Source organism: Uranotaenia lowii, chromosome 2, assembly GCF_029784155.1.
Source record: "Uranotaenia lowii strain MFRU-FL chromosome 2, ASM2978415v1, whole genome shotgun sequence".
Classification (NCBI taxonomy): Eukaryota; Metazoa; Arthropoda; class Insecta; order Diptera; family Culicidae; genus Uranotaenia; species Uranotaenia lowii.
The window spans coordinates 152,744,925-152,761,902 of NC_073692.1; the positions used below are offsets into that span (position 1 = coordinate 152,744,925).

The 16,978-nt window shown below is 36.5% G+C and overlaps 1 protein-coding gene across 1 annotated transcript in view; it reads right to left on the reverse strand.

Annotated features, from left to right (window-relative positions):
- Positions 1-3,380: 3,380 nt before the first annotated feature.
- LOC129743366 (uncharacterized) overlaps positions 3,381-16,978 on the reverse strand; it is a 31,914-nt gene continuing 18,316 nt past the window's right edge. Inside the window, exon 3 of the mRNA XM_055735351.1 lies at positions 3,381-16,799. Within this exon, the coding sequence (XP_055591326.1) occupies positions 16,677-16,799 (123 nt within the window). The 3' untranslated portion in view covers positions 3,381-16,676. The remainder of the gene's footprint in view (positions 16,800-16,978) is intronic.

The window sequence follows — 16,978 nt, forward strand, 5'->3', positions numbered from 1 at the left end:
TCCCTATCACGCAAAACAAACCTACCAGTTTTAAGGAAGCTAGAATAGATTTGGCTTTAAATTGTTTATCTTCAAATGATAATTTTTTTTATATTTCTTATCCCCCATCTAATAAAAAACTCTTTTGGAGATTATTCCATTTTTCAAGATGGACGATTTCCCATTGTACAGTTTATGCAAGTTTTATTTATTACGAAATTTCTAGAAACTCTTCCGAACGTCGTTGAACGATGTTGAAGACTCATTTTGCATGTTTGTATGTGTGCTTTTTTTTTGCTGTTTAATTTAAAACTGTTTTATGATTACTTGTTCTTAAATGTTGAAAGTTTCACTAAAAAAATTCGGAAGTTATCGAAAACAAATCATCTCTGAACCGAAATTACTATTTTAATGTCATGAGAAAGGTCTTATTTGAGTTATATTTAATTTTTTCTACATATTCTCGAACACAATCATACCATTTATTATTGTGAAGAGTTATCAATGTTAAAATTCTTAGATATCATTTGTTTGAATTCGCAATACTAAACGGTTTTCTCAAAATTGGATGGTAGAATTGAACACATTGATGACCAAAAATAAATCAAAATTTATAAATTAGTTAATGAAATAGAATTGTATAAAATTTAAAACCTCAGATTTAATTATCAAATAAATTTTCTAATCCCCCGATAGCTATCAAAGCGTTGAAATTGTAGCCTTCAAGATATAACTCTGAATCTGCTAAAAAAATTTTTTTCTATGTGTAATTCTAAAAATATGAAAATGGTTTATTTATTTCATTTCATTTATTTATTTCGCCAAACATTGTTGGCTACATATAAAATAACTTATTGCTAGGGATTACAATTTTCAAATAAGCCGAATAATAATGATTTTTCTTTACATTTACAAAGTCAGGATCTTCGGTGCCTGTTTCCATAAAATCCTTTTTTCAGCTGCTGTTTTGACATAGTAAAGCTATGTTCTTATAATGTTTATTTTAACTATATATTAAACAATTCAACGGACTATATTTTCCATAATCAGTTCGAGTAGGGGTTATAATGAAAAGATTTCTTGTTCTTAAATGACGGCACGAACAATAAAAGTTTAATTGATTTAGTCGATAAGCAGACTAAACGCGCTGATTAATTATGTCGTTAACAAAACAGGTTGCAGCAAACTCTCTTCTTACACTTAATGTTTCTATGTTTATTAGCAGGCAACGTGATTCATAGCTAGGTAACTGGCTCTGAGACCATCCTAAATTTCGTAAGGCGAATAGAACAAATTTGTATCTTAACTGATTCCAAACGGTTTTTATGTGAAATTTGAAAAGGTGACCACACAACGCTACAATACTCAAGAATGGATCTAACGTAAGCTGTGTACAATGTTTTTATTGTGTATGGGTCTTTGAAATTATAACAAAACATTTTATAAATGCTAGCATACTGTTTGATTTCTGAATTATTGAGTTATAGTGATCTACAAAGGTAAGTTTTGAGTCCAAAATAACTCCAAGGTCTCTAATCTTGTTGACTCTCTCGATAGGATCATCTCCCAATTTGACAATTTCATATGACTGACATTTTCTGCCTGACTGACTGACAGCTGGAGGTTATGGAAATCGGTTGATTAGTTTTTCAGCATTGAGTCTAAATAGTTATTCAGCTGAAAAAGTCATTTCTCTGTTCAGTTCACCCTATATTCTTGTGGACTCTCAAGGCCCCCCCCGCAGCGGTAGGGAGCACTTTGAAAACCACTACAATTCTAGTCAATATATTTCTAACAGGGCAATTGTATTTTTCAATCCTAAATCAAAGCTCATTATTGCTATCAAATACCTCGTACTGGTACCACGTGCTTTAAACAGTAGAAGGATAAAAAACACCCGCCAAAATTTCCTTTTTCAAATTTTCAATTCTGAGCAAGCTTTGATTTGCCGTCCAGTGCACATGAACTGCTGGATGATTGCTGCTAATGCCTGGCCCATATGGTGATGGTGAAAACAACCCGCCAAGGAAAAAAAGTCGGTTGATAAAATGGGTGCCATGACTTTTGATTTGAGGGAATAAAACCGAAAGTTGTATGGGAGGGTCCCTTTTCTTAGGTGGGAGGGGCTCAGAACTATTACTAAAACCTTGCCCTGGTCCAACTACATCTCTGTACCAAATTTCAGGCTGATCGGTTAAGGGGCTGTTCACTAATTACGTAAGCACATAGGGGGGTGGGAGGGTTTTCACATTTGCTTACGATCTCTTACTAGGGGGGTAGGGGGGGGGGGGGGTTTCTAAAAATCTTACTTTGTCTTACCAGGGGGGAGGGGGGGTTTAAAATCTCCAAAATCGTGCTTACGTAATTAGTGAACGGCCCGTAAGCGGTGTGGATTTGTATAAGGTGCATACAAACGAACAAACAAACAAACATATATAGTTCAACTCATCTTTATATATTAGATGTTCGTCAAGTTATGTCGTGAGACGGTATACTATGTACCTATATAAAATAAAAATAAATATGGATCAGCCAACAGAAATGACGGCAAATTCATGGTAGACGTGGAGGAAGAGTCGCGTGGGCTGTTAACACTTTTAATTGTATTGTATGTTATGTAATGTTTGTCTGGAATACATAAACTTAAAACAAATGAAATCAGAAAAATAAAAATATATCACACTCCAAAAAACTTAATTTCAACTGTTAATGTTGTTGTGTACTGCAAAATCAATCATACAAATATAGTTGAATCTAATAAACTTATATTTGAATCAATCAGAAAAATATAGTTGAATTTATTATATTCATTGTTGAATGTACACAATTATTCATACAATATAGTTGAGTCTATTATATTGATAGTTGAATGCGCAAAATCAATCATACAATTATAGTTGAAGTATATATATATATAGTTGATCGCATCATGCCCATCAGATAATCGATTATGTATATAGTTGAAAGTTTTATATTTTTAGTTGGTCGAGAATTAATCAGAAATATGATTGAAAACAGGCGGCTTATTGTTGAAAATACTATACTTTTTTCTTCGTGATGTGTGGTGCTAAATTCCTATTAGAAATTGAAATTGTCGCCAGGCAGTTGGTTCTATGCAGCACAATCTCTCATAAGGACGTGTTTACATACTGATTTTGTGGTCTCTATGAAAAACTCAGTTGAATAAAAATACGTAGTTTTTCACGTAGCCACTACGTGCAGATTATTTTGCTTCCAGTTACAGATCGCTGTGTTCGAGTAAGCCATGCCATTAGGGCTGCAAACTTATCAGTCAGGGATGCCAAATTTTGTTCAACTTACTTGTCCACCTACCAAATGAAGTGAGCTGAGATCAAGGCTTTCTTTCAAACTCTTTTAATATATAAGTACACGGGTAAACATTTTTGTTTAGTTTTTTTTATTTGAATTTGTTTTCATGTTCATAATATTATATGTACAAAGCAGTTGTTTTTCTTGTTTTTTAGTTAATATATGTATATATAAATAAATATATAGAGAGGATATGTACATTTGTGTTCTGGATTCGTTATATATATAGAAGAAGCCTCAAATTCCACTTTTCTATTCCTTTCTTCTATGATGCTATTGATTAGGTTTGGATTTACTTTTTGTTGTTAATAATTTGTATTTACTTTGGTAACTGATATTTCACATGGATGCTTTCCCTTTTATGGTGTGTATACGGGAATGAACTCTTCCTTATACAATAGTCAAGGGTGATTTCTCTCATTCGATTCCAGAATAGGTAGCAGCAGGTCTACGTAAAAGTGGAAAATGGGTTCCAATTTATAGTTTCCCTATCGTAACCCTCCCTCTCTCTGTCCAATTCACCGTTTCGAGTTCCGTCTTTCGAGGAACTCCGTTTCCGATTTCTTGCCACGCGAGATTGGATTCCTGAATTTGTGCTTCTAACGACGTTTGCTTCTGCTATTTGCTATCTTCTCCTCATTTAAAATTGAAAGCCAATTTCCAATTTCGATGTCAGTAGAATTGTTTTCAATTAAACTCAAACACAAAACGAAAGTATACATTTTGGTAGCAAAAATACCATCGACTAATAGCATCGGTTACAAACCGCACGGTTTTGAACCTTTTCAATCTGTACAGAGATTTTGTTTTTGTTTTCCTAGCTTCATTTTCCTAACACCTACGTTCGTCTTATTGTTTTCTTTTCCTTTCAATTGTTTTGTTTGTAAGTTTTTGTATCGGTAGTGTGTTTGAGTTTTTAGTTTTATTTAGAAATATAGAGCAATCCGTTACTGCTTATCAAGCTTTAACAACAACAACTGAAGAAACGTATCTGGCTGTGTGAGGTGTGATTGTTTCAGAAATAGAAAAATTGGCACTGTGTTTGTTTTTGCTGTGTCAATGCAACACCACTAAAAAAATTTTTTTTGCACACTTAAAAATGTCATACATTCATTTTTTGGGTGTCTTTAGTACAGTGTGCCCAGTTTTAATACATTGTGAAACACACATATTTTGTTAAATAAAACCATGGGAGCGGGTCCCGTTACAAGTTTGTCGACAAGAAAATCAATTAAATAACAACGTTTATTCCTTGCTTACAGCACACTTCTCAATTTTCGAACAGAATGCGGTTTCTTTTCCAAAAACATAAATGCAGTTCCATTTCATGTCGTACAAATCTAGTGTTTTTCTTGTGTTCGAAATTTGATCCTCTAATAAAAATACACTTTTTTTTAAAAAGTTAGTTATTGTCAAATTTGTTTTAGCACTGTACACGCTGGCTTTTGCTCTCTTCCATTCAGCTTTGCTTAGTTCTCTCGATGTGTTTGCTGTTTACCGGACACAGCTTTATATCGCAACTAGCTATCGGTTTTCATAGGTTATGTTTTGTCCTTTGATTTTGTTTTATAATCTCTCTAGTAACAAGGTTTACATTTCTAGCACTCTTCTGCTAATGAGAACAAATTGATAAAAATAGCATTGATTGACAATGAAAAAAAATTAAATTATTCAAACACCATCGAATTGAGCAGCTTGAAATGCTACGGCTCAAGAGAGATGGACGGCCCCAGGTGACCTATTTTTCGCGAGTGACCTAGCTTTTTCTATATCTACTGGTTTTTCTAGAGGAGGATGGAATTGGGGAGAAAAATCGATTACCATTTTGCCACCCACCCCCAGGGAGGGTTTTCCCAGGACTACCCGAAAGGTGAATGAACCGGATATGTGAGTTTCCATTTGCCTAAGCGGTTTCACACTCGAGTTTTGTGTCCTATGGGATCGGCATTATGTAAGGGGATGGATGGCCTGGGGCCAATTGCAAATCGGATTTAATTGACAAAAAGCTCTCTCATCCGGAAACCGCTCAATTCGATGCAGGTTGCGTTTTTTTTTCTGGGGGTTCTTCATAATAGAGATGGCCTTACGAAAGTCAAAAGGACTTTTGTTTTTGTTTTTTTTTTGGTTTTGCTCACTGCCATTTGTGACACTACAATGTTTGGCAATCCGGGCGCAGGTAATTGTACTCTCATTCTGTTGAGGGTTGTCGTCGATGGATTAGTTGATCGCGCTCCTAGTTGCTTTGCATTTGCGCTGCCAAAGTTTCGATTAACTAAGATTTAAAACTGTTTAGCTCACGCAAATCAGGCGAAGTGAAAACGTCTGACGTTTTACTACCTCACGGTTGATTCCAGTGATGGGGTTTTTATTCGTGTTTTTATCTTTCTTTTATCCTCTTGTAAATTTATTTATTAAAGTACTTATCATCTCAATGACTCGGATGTTTGTTGCTTGATTATTGTATGCTTTTAACAAACGGTTTATTTCACACACACTCCTCCTTCCTTGTTTCGCATTATTATTATTCAATATTGTTTTTTTTTGTAACATATCAAAGAGAAGCTTTAACTGTCTAGTGTTTTTTTAATCTTTTGTCAGCTTCGAGTGTTATGCAATCGGATTTTTTTGTTAGTTTTAGGTACTTGATTTATTTTTGTCCATGTTTAAGCATTTAGGTTATTGATTAGGCTTAGCTAAATGTACACATTCCGTTATAGTCGCGTAAGCTTTGGTTTTGCATAATAATTCCACTAATGCTATATATGTAGTTGTATGTTCGCAAAACACTGGTTTTGTTAAAGCTGCATCTGTGTGAGTAGGCATGAATGATTGCAACACATACTTGCTTATTATGTTTGTTTTTATACTGGTTAGTTGTCTTATTCGGTTGTCTACTTTAGGCATTCGAAAATAAAAGGGAGTGGAAAATCTATAGACAGGGTAGAAGAGTGTTCAGTGAAAGACTCATTCTAAACAAAAATGAAATGGGATAAAATATGTAGGAAATAGAAAAAAAACTCCAAGGTGGTGTTAAGTGTTAATAAGAAGTTTTTTGAATACTAACCCAAAATATTGTCTGTATTGCAGAAACAACTCATGATAAGGGCCAGTAATTAAGACTATATGTCTTGCGGTTTTACTGTCAACTTTTAATATTCAAAGGAAAAATTGCAAGGCATTTAGTCTTAGTTACTGGTCCTCAAAACGAGCTGTCAAAGCAGGAAAACACATGTGGTTTTAGTTCGTGCTCTCCGGTACTTAAAAGTGTACAGATTTTGTGGGTTTCGTATTATGGCTCGTTATAGCAATACTGGCAACATTGCTGGGCTTCAGATAAGTAGTCTACCTAAGTAGGTAAACACGATATCAACACCAGAAATTGTTCGAAAAGTACAACGTTGAAAGTTCAAAAACCGTGGTCTCTTCTTGGGACTAATTTATACAAGAATTGGATCAACGAAATCAGATCCAATCCAGTGAAAAATCTGGACCCCACTCGGGTTACTTTAACCGTCAAACGGTTTAGAACTGCGTCAAATTGGGTCCAAATCTCATCAGTTTTGGAGCAATCCTTATACCGGTTCTGTAAAGAGGTGGGTTGAAACTGGTATAATGAACCAAAGATACAAGTGGTCTTAGAGTTGCTTCGCTTAGTCGTTAGTGGATTGTATTCAGATGAAAAACTATTCGTTAGATTTGATTTTGATTTGAAATTCGTTTATTTGGAAGGGTGCCGTGCGCTATACCGATTAAGCACCCACTATTTCGTTAGAACTAAATTACATTTTCAACACAGTCTCAAAGCCTCAAGGAGTAATTAAAAGTTACTTCTGTTGAATGCTTGATGCTTGATTTCCACATCAAGTGTCCAATTAGGCAATACTTTTGCTAGACCCCAAAATGTCTCAAACACCCTCGGGTTCATCTTTTTCCGAGCGTGGGTCCTGAGTTTCCCGGGAAATTTTCTTTATAGCAACACCCCCGAAAAGAATGCCGCATGTGAATTTTTTTTCCTGTGCAACCTAGCTTGTTTCTTTGGGTTTCCAGATAACTGTCCGGACCGGCAAAAAAAAACGGGCAGATCCTCCAGTCATGCATAGGGTACCGGAGAACTTTTCCAGTGTGACCCGGTGACATTTAAACTGTTGAGCGGAGGCATGGCGTTGGCGTCCACTTCCAAGGGGAAAAGGCCAAAGATTCATCACTCACTAACGCAGTTGATTCAGAAGTCACGTTTTATGGGGCGCGCAAATTTCGCTGGGATCGTTTCTTATTATTTGAAACGAATCTCGGTTTATTGCCATAAGGCAGCAGCATCCGAGAGGCTCCGGTTCAGATTTGTTTTCCCCATTCTACCCACTTTTGTGTTGATTTTTTCAAATGTCAAGTTACTCACTCGTGCGTTGGAGTAATGGAATCTCTGAATACCACACACACCGAACTCCCGCGCGATTATTTGCCTGCTCCAAAACCGTTTCCCTCGGGTGAGTGGGTGCAGGGTGGAGTTTCATGTTTAAGCTCGGTAAAAGTAGAAAAGCTTCCCTCCTTTCCCCAAAAAAAAAAAAAACACAACTTGGATCCAGCAACACGTGGAGCACCCATCTACACCAACGCTTAGTGGGAGGAAAGAATTGACAGACAGAAGAAGGAGGCGGCTGCTGTCACGAATAAGAGCAAATTCTCTCTCCTTGGTGATGGGAATGCAGGAGGAAGGTTTTATTTTTCCTCGGCAAAACACGAGAAGGTAGGTATGCAGATAATGTTATCCTTTTCGGTAAAGGTCAATTCTAATGGATTTTGGATTTTGGTTTTCATCTTGACGGAAAACCCCTTCGGGTGGAATTCACCTGCTGTATGAGTTTGCCTTAAGATGGAAATGATATTTTCTATATTCACCGGTTCAAAGTTTCTTAAATATGTAGGTAATGGATTCAAAATTCAAATTATTCTAAATTCTGTGAAATTATAAATTTTGCTGAAGTTCGTAAAAATTACATATGAGTTCTGATTTTTAATTCAAGTCTAAATATTGAATCTTAATCCTTATTCTGAATCTAATCAGAGTTGCGGATCAGAATTCCGGTAGCAAACTTCAAATTCGTATTCGAGTTCGAAATAAGAAACTAAAAATTCCGAATGCGAATTCTCTTTTTGGGGCGACTGTTGGCCCAAGACTCTTGGGACTGAAAGCCGAAAAATCAATTCACTAATGATCAATGCGAATTCCGAGTTGGGAATTCGAAATCCAAATTCTACTCCCGAATTCCGTAGTCAATATCCGAATGGCGAATTTCCAAATCCGATTTCCAAATCCAAATCTGAATTGTGTGTCCTAGTTCCGGTTTCAAATTAACAAGATTTAGACATTGGATATTTAAGAATTCCGAATTCCTAGGCCGAAATCAGAATTCCTATAGAGAAATTTTGACGTAATTTAACGAAGTCTGAATCTGGAACTCGAATCCGAATTTGAAATCCATATTTTGGGACATAAATTCTAAGCTCAAATTACGATTTTGAATTCAATTCTGAATTCGTATTCTGAATCCCAATTACGAATCTAAAATCCGAAACAGAATCCGTTTGCAAACCCGAATTCTCGATCCGAATCTTGAATACAAAATTCTGAACTCAGATTCGAAATTCGTTTTTCGCATCCGGTGTTTGTATTTCGAATTCCGAATCCGTGAAATCCGAACCAAAACATCGAATCAGAATGTTGAATACGAGATCGAATCCCAATCCGCGTGCCGATATCGAACTCCCAAATCAAATCCGAAACTCGAATCCTGAATACAGAAACCTGAATCCGGCGTCCAATTTTTGAATTCGTGCTCAAAACCCCGAATCCAAACTTGGATATCCAAAGTTTGAATCTTAAATTTGAATCCAAAAACCGAATCCAAAGTCTGAATCCAATGTATGAATCTAAATTCTGAATCCGGATCTGAATCGAACGTGCTGAACCCAAATTCGGAATTCAAATCTGAATTCAAAGTATGAATTCAAAGTCTGAATTCAGTGTTAGAATTCAAAGTCTGAATCCAAAGTCTGAATCAAAAGACAGAATCCAGAGTCAGAATGCAAAGTCTGAATCCAAAGTCTGAATCCAATGTCTGAATCCAGATTTTGGATCCTTAGTCTGGATCTGGATCTGAAGAGTTTCGAACCCAAATGCTTAATACAATGTCTGAATCCAAAGTCTGTATCCAAATTTTGAATCCAAGATTTGAATCTGAAACTCAATCGAGAGTTCTGAACAAAAATTCTGAATCCAAAGCCTGAATCCATAGTCTGAATCCATAATCTGAATCTGTATCTGAATCGAAAGTTCTGAACTCAAATTCTGAATCCAAAGTCTGAATCCAAAGTCTGAATCCAAAGTCTGAATCCAAACTCAGAATCCTAAATCTGAAACCAAAGTCTGAATCCGAGGTTTGAATCCTGAATCTGAATCCGAAGTTTGAATCCAAAGTATTAATCCAAAATCTGAATCCAAAGTCTGAATCCAAAGTCTGAATCCAAAGTCTGAATCAAAAGTCTGAATCCAAAATCTGCACTCAAAGTCTGAATCCAAAGTCCGAATCCAAAGTCCGAATCCAAAGTCTGAATCCAAAGTCTGAATCCAAAGTCTTAATTCAAAGTCTGAATCCAAAGTCTGAATCCAAAATCGGAATCCAAAGTCTGAATCCAAAGTTTGAATCCAACGTCTGAATCCAAAGTCTGAATTCAAAATCTGAATCCAAAATCTGAATCCAAAGTCTGAATCCAAAGTCTGAATCCAAAGTCTGAATTCAAAGTCTGAATCCAAAGTCTGAATCTAAAGTCTGAATCCAAAGTCTAAATCCAAGGTTGGAATCCAAAACTGCATCCAAAGTTTAAACCCAAAGTCTGAATCCAAAGTCTGAATCCAAAGTCTGAATCCAAAGTCTGAATCCAAAGTCTGAATCCAAAGTCTAAATCCAAAGTCTGAATCCAAAATCGGAATCCACAGTCTGAATCCAAATTCGGAACTAAAAATCCTAATCCAAAGTCAGAATTCAAAGTCTGAATCCAAAGTTTGAATCCAAAGTCTGAATCTTTATCTGAATCGAAAGTTCTGAACTCAAAGTCTGAATCCAAAGTCTGAATTCAAAGTCAGAATTCAAAGTCTGAATCCAAAGTTTGAATCCAACGTCTGAATCCAAAGTCTGAATTCAAAATCTGAATCCAAAATCTGAATCCAAAGTCTGAATCCAAAATCTGAATCCATAGTCTGAATACAAAGTTTGAATCCAAACCAAAGTCTGAATCCGAGGTTTGAATCCTGAATCTGAACCCAAAGTTTAAATCCAAGTATTAATCCAAAGTCTTAATCCAAAATCTGAATTCACCGTCTGAATCCAAATTCGGAACTAAAAATCTTAATCCAAAGTCAGAATTCAAAGTCTGAATCCAAAGTTTGAATCCAAAGTCTGAATCTTTATCTGAATCGAAAGTTCTGAACTCAAAGTCTGAATCCAAAGTCTGAATTCAAAGTCAGAATTCAAAGTCTGAATCCAAAGTTTGAATCCAACGTCTGAATCCAAAGTCTGAATCTAAAATCTGAACCCAAAATCTGAATCCAAAGTCTGAATCCAAAGTCTGAATCCATAGTCTGAATCCAAAGTCTGAATCCAAAGTCTGAATCCAAAGTCTGAATCCAAAGTCTGAATCTAAAGTCTGAATCCAAAGTCTAAATCCAAGGTTGGAATACAAAACTGCATCCAAAGTTTAAACCCAAAGTCTGAATCCAAAGTCTGAATCCAAAGTCTGAATCCAAAATCGGAATCCAAAGTCTGAATCCGAAATCCGATCCAAAATCTGAACTCAATGTCTGAATCCAAAGATTGATTCTAAAGTCAGAAACCAACAAAGACTGTATCCTAAATCGGAATCCAATGTCTGAATCCAAAGTCATAATCAAAAGATTGAACCCAAAATCTGAATCCAAAGTCTGAATCCAAAATCTGAACCCAAAGTCTGAATCCAAAATCTGAACTCAAAGTCTGAATCCAAAGTCCGAATCTAAAGTCTGAATCTAAAGTCTGAATCCAAAGCCTGTACAGATCAGAATCCAAAATCTTAATAGAAAGTCTGAATTCAAAATCTGAGTCCAAAGGATTGGTTCAAAGTTCGAATCCAAAACCTGAATAGAAAGTCTGAATCCAAAATCTGAATTCAAAATCTGAATCCAAAATCTGAATCCAAAGTCTGAATCCAAAGTCTGGATCTAAAGTCTGGACCCAAAGTCTGAATTCAAAGTTTGAATCCAAAATCTGAACCCAAAATCTGAATCCAAAGTTCGAATCCAAAATCTGAATCGAAAATTGGAATCCAAAATCTGAATCCAAAGTCTGAATCCAAAGTCTGAAACCAAAGTCTGAATCCAGAGCCTGAATCCAAAATTTAAACTCAAGTATGAATCCAAATTTTGAATCATAAGTCTGAATCTGGATCTGAATTGAAAGTTCAGAACAAAAATTCTGAATCCAAAGTCTGAATTCGAAGCCTGAATCCAAAGACTGAATCCAAAGTCTCAATCCAAAGTCTGAATGCATGTTCTGAATTTTAAGCCCGAATTCAAAACCTTAACACAACCGCGGTCCAATTCTCAAAGTGTAAGTAGCTTTGGTAATCAAAACTAAAGTTAACAATCAAATCAATGAAATAGACCGAGATATAGATAGACTGGCAATCTAGTAATCTGTAACTTGGTTGTCAGGGTAATCTGTCCTGCGATTTTCCAGCGCGTAAAAGGTTTTATTTCCTCTATAAGAGGCTGAATAGCATTTTATACAGCCACTGGAAAGAAATTAAAAGTAGCTTTCTTAAGCTACTAAACACGTTCGTCGCCACGCTAATTTTGGTAGTTTTACTAGCCGGGCCCAAATAATTTTTCAGAGAGAGAAAGCAAAGAGGGAGAACTCCCATATTTGAAACGTGTGGCGAAGCTGAGCGGTAAACTTAAGTTAGAGAGCGTCACACGCTTTTTGATGTGACGGGCCCCCCCCCAGGAAATACACCCGTCACCCGAATATGGGTGCCGTGGCGACGAACATGTTAAAGATGAAGCTTAAATTTTGAGCTGTATAGAATTCTCTAGGAAAAGGGAGAAGGGTCGATTAAGCTTCTACCCAGCAAAAATAAAATCGCAAAATTACAGCTTAAGTCGTTCACAATTTCAATGCGAGTTCCCATTCCTAACAAATAAGTAAACGATCGTGAAAGAGGTTACTTGAAGTCGGTCTAAATCGGATATGATAAAAAGTCCGGCATGTTTGCAGACTCTGAAGACGATTTGACTCAATCTGTTCTCCCGCGCGGGCTTCAAGTGAGAAAATAGCCTTGTTGTTCTCTCTTCGACTAGCAGTGTAATCAGATTCCTTAAAAATCATATGGTGTTTTGAAATAATTTTCGAATGAGCAGGGTTGCCAACATATTTTTTCAAAAATCAGAAAACTGATGAAATAAAAATGAAAATGGCATCTCTGCCAATGAGAGAAGCGGCAAATATTGTCGCCTTGAAAGATGTACGCTTTAGTGTTAAGTCGACTTAGATTTCGTCAAAGAATCATGGAGTTTCATTGAGATCCTCTATGTGTGTATTCTTTAAAATAATACAAAATAACCATTTCTATACAAAAATCTGATCTTCAGTGGTGGCAGATTTTCTTATGTTTCTAAATGAAGTTCTATACATTTGTAAATTTTTTTTTGAAAATATTTCTTTAAGCTAAATTGAGACTTAATTTGAATAAAAAAGTGTCGTGACAGTTTCTCTAATGGAACTTCAAATTGACAAACATGAGTAAAGTTCTAATAAATTGCGAAATCGATAATTAACTGCAAATGGTGCACATGTGCCAACACAATTTTACGACCACGAGGCAAACGAATCAATTCGGATAACCGGATTTGATTAACATCCTACTGTTGTTTTCATTTTTCCATTCCTTTCGGTAACATCGTGACACCCCTCGAAGCAACAGTTTGGCCACAATACACGTGTGCAATATGATGTCGCTCGAAAGAATTTTCCCGAGAAACAAAAAACGGGAGAAAAAGAGAGCGCAAGAAAGCCAACTGTCGTCCGTCTGCCTGTTTGTAGGTATCCATGGAGAGCGCATGGAGTGTAGAATAAAAAGCGCTCCAAAACAGCCATCAAACATTCATATCTTTATCGCTCGGTTCTGCTGCTGCTGTTCTGCTCTGATGACGTCAATGGCGTCCTTCCCAACGAAAAGTCTTCTGTCCCCGGCGGCAGCGGCCTGTTTCCCCAAACTTACTACTCTTCTTTGCCCCCTCCCCCCACTTTTTTCCGGACAAAATCGGCTTTCGCCGCTTCAAATCCGCCTAATAAGCCGAATTTGGGAATAATTAAACGCGATTTTTCCCCTCCTCCTTTTTCGGGAGCAACCGTTGTTGACTTTTTTGTCCGTCTTCCCCCCGGTGACTTCTAAAATAATATTGGTTCCGGGACCCCAGCCCAGGTCCTATTTGTCTCGATTAAGACGAAACTGCGATGATGGTGGATGATTCGTCATCGGAAAGACGGACCCGGGGGATTGCGTGAGCGGAAATAATTGCTCCCGGACAATTGTGTCGGTTGTCCTTGCGTTCTTCGATGCTGCTGCTGCTGCTGCTGCTCTAGGTCATGCGGCCAGGCACGCGAGGCCGTTTCTCAGCATGGCGGTTTGTGTGTGGAAACCCTCCTGGAGCAAATTTCTTGGGCAAACAGAAGCATTCAAACCTGAACCCGATCCGTTCGGCGGTGGAGGACAAGTATATTGGAGAGTCCCCCCCCCCCCCTTTCTACATTAATCCATGGTCGGAATTGACCCGGTGGGAATTTTGGAGCTCTTACGGTTGGTGTTAGTTCCACTACTTAATCATCCAATCGGTTTGGGGCTTTCCAAACTTTTTGAAAGGAACCACATTTTGGTTTTCCCACTCTATGACAACTCATTTCTGGGAAATTTCCTTCTGAAATTTGACTTAGAACAAGATCTGGCAGCTTGGGTTTCCCAAGAAACAAAAAAAAAACCATTTACAATAGACAGGAACCTTTGAAGTTCTTTATTGGCTGATCCTAAGGAAAATTTCTTCGTGAATGTCCGTCGATTCCCGCCTACTGTGCTGATTATTTGCAAATATTAAAGAGTTTTCACACTTTGTTTAATAAATAAAACGGTTGTTAGATAAAAAATACAAACTAAAAGTTGTGTTTCATTTTGATAAAGAACTTTGTTTTCGATGTCTTTTTTTTTAAATCTAATGGTAGAATGAGTCAATTACTGGACCTTAGAAAATGTATAAAAATCTATAGTTTAATCACGTAAATTGATCAAAGTTTTCAAACTGCCTGAATAAAATTTCATAAACAAAACACTGACCAAATTGAAGTTGCAAAATAAAGCCCTTCTCAAATAGAAAAAAACATTGACCAGTGAAGCTCGATAGAAAAAACATTTGGTAGAAAATGGGTTTTTTTTCTCATAAAGCCTATCAATATAATTTGCTGATTCTATCTGAGTTTTTTTTTTGTGTAAAATGCTCACTATGTACAAGTTTTTTTTACGTTTGTTTGTTGAGTCAATACCTCTCAATTTACATATGTCTACTTGACCAGTCTGTGAGACTGGCAACACTGCCTTCCTAGTCGTTCTCTCGTGTTGTTTCTGCTCTCATCATCTTTTCGCTCATTTTTCTCTCTCCACACTTTTCACACCAAATGGAAACTTTCCGCTATTGTTTATGTAGTTAAACTTTCCCTTCTTTAAGATGTTCATTTTTGTTAATCTCTTCGGTGAAATTTCCTTTTTCGCTATGCTTTTTTGCTGTTTATTTACAGTTAGTTATAGGTTAATAATGTATTGTACCGGAACTGCCAGAATGCAATTTTTTTATTGTGAATGTGATAAGTCTATCGTTTGCCATCATCAAACGCCATCGAGCCTGTGTGCGTGCGCGAGTCGTCGTTTTCTGTACTAAATATCTGATACGGATCTGGCAACCCGGCTCGATGGGTCGGTCCGACAATCCGCATGCTCTCTGGTTTTGCGTTTTATTTTTTGTTTTGTTTTTGTGGGCGCTAGCTGCCATTGGAAGGGTTTTTTCCACCATCTGGTCGCCCTTTGAATGGATATTTATTTGCATGTGTTTTGGGTTGGGTTTTTGGGGGTGAAAATTGGGATGGTATTTTTATAAAACCAAAATTGAACAGATCTGATGGGATTGAGCTTAAAATTAAAGGATTTCAACTTTCAATTCGGAGGATTTATTAGACGGTCAGTATCCGTTCGAAATATTTTAAGATTTGCCAACTCGTTTGGGTATGAACGATGACGAGTGTCTAATTTTTCCTAAAGATTTTATTCCTCAAATCATAGTCATAAATTCCAATCAAAAAGGGAAAAAATCAATTTAAATTTTTTTTTTTCAAAACAAAAGTTAGATTTCAACTCTATGGAATCGGTTTTTTTTCGTGGAATCATTCACTCTTTTTTCTCATAAATATATATATGTTCTACTTTATCCATTAATAATTATTTACATAAATTCAGTCTCAATCAGTGTTCTCTTGTTTTGTGTCTCAGTGTAGTTTTTTCTCTTTTAAATTAGTTTCTCCACCTTTTCCTCGCCCCATCATTGATTAATAACAATAGCTAGAATCGGGATGGGGAAAAAGGTGTCGAGCGTGGTTTCGAATTTGAATCTTGCATTTTTTTGGTGAATCACAAAAATACTGGATAAACTACTATCACAAAAAAAACTAGACCAAGTCATTGATTCGTTTCGTTTTCATTAACGTTTCAGCAGGAAAACACACATTAATCAAACGCGACAATGACGCGTTGACCTTTAAGGATTAATTAGATTATCGATTAAAAAAGTATCACCATTTTTATGTATTTCTGTGAGTTTTATTTGCTAGTGCCAAACAACAACGTTTTGAACGTGTCTGTGCTTTTTCTTTGTCTCATTCTTCTTTTGGTTTTGTTTTAGTTCGTTCGAAAATTTGTTGAAAAGTTATTGAGAAAATTTGATAAATGTATGCCTTTTCCTGGCTAAGAGAGTGTCACAAAGTAGCGGAGTAAATTCAGCAGAAAAGTTGGATGCGAGTTAAGATCAAACAGCTGAAGGTTCACAAATGTTGCTGGAAGTGTTTTGCGCTTGAATTTTTTTTATCATTCTTTTGTGATTACCGATAAAGTCGGATTAAAAAGGGATTTATTTTTAACTCTGTGGTGCTGTTGTTATTTTTTGTTGGACATAGATTTCTTAATCTCTCTTGGAAAACTTTGTATAGAATAAATGAAAATATTCAATAATAATGGTTACATATTTACGCCGTTCGTTTGAGGCCGTCCAGTTGTTGGACCAGCGATTCAGCACTGGATACGAACCGTTTCTGGACCCGGTTGCCCTGATGCTTCTGGCTGTCCAATTGGTGAGTCAGTTCCGCGGCCTGGAGAGATGAAATGGAGAGAAAAAAAATACATTAATTGGGTCGAATAATTAGAGTTGAAATAAACAACAAATTAAATATTGAAAAAATTTGCCGGGTTTTGAAAAATTAGATGATTTTGAACTTGATAGTAGGTAAGTGGGCAATTTCGTGATAGTAGTTCCTTCAATCTATGACAT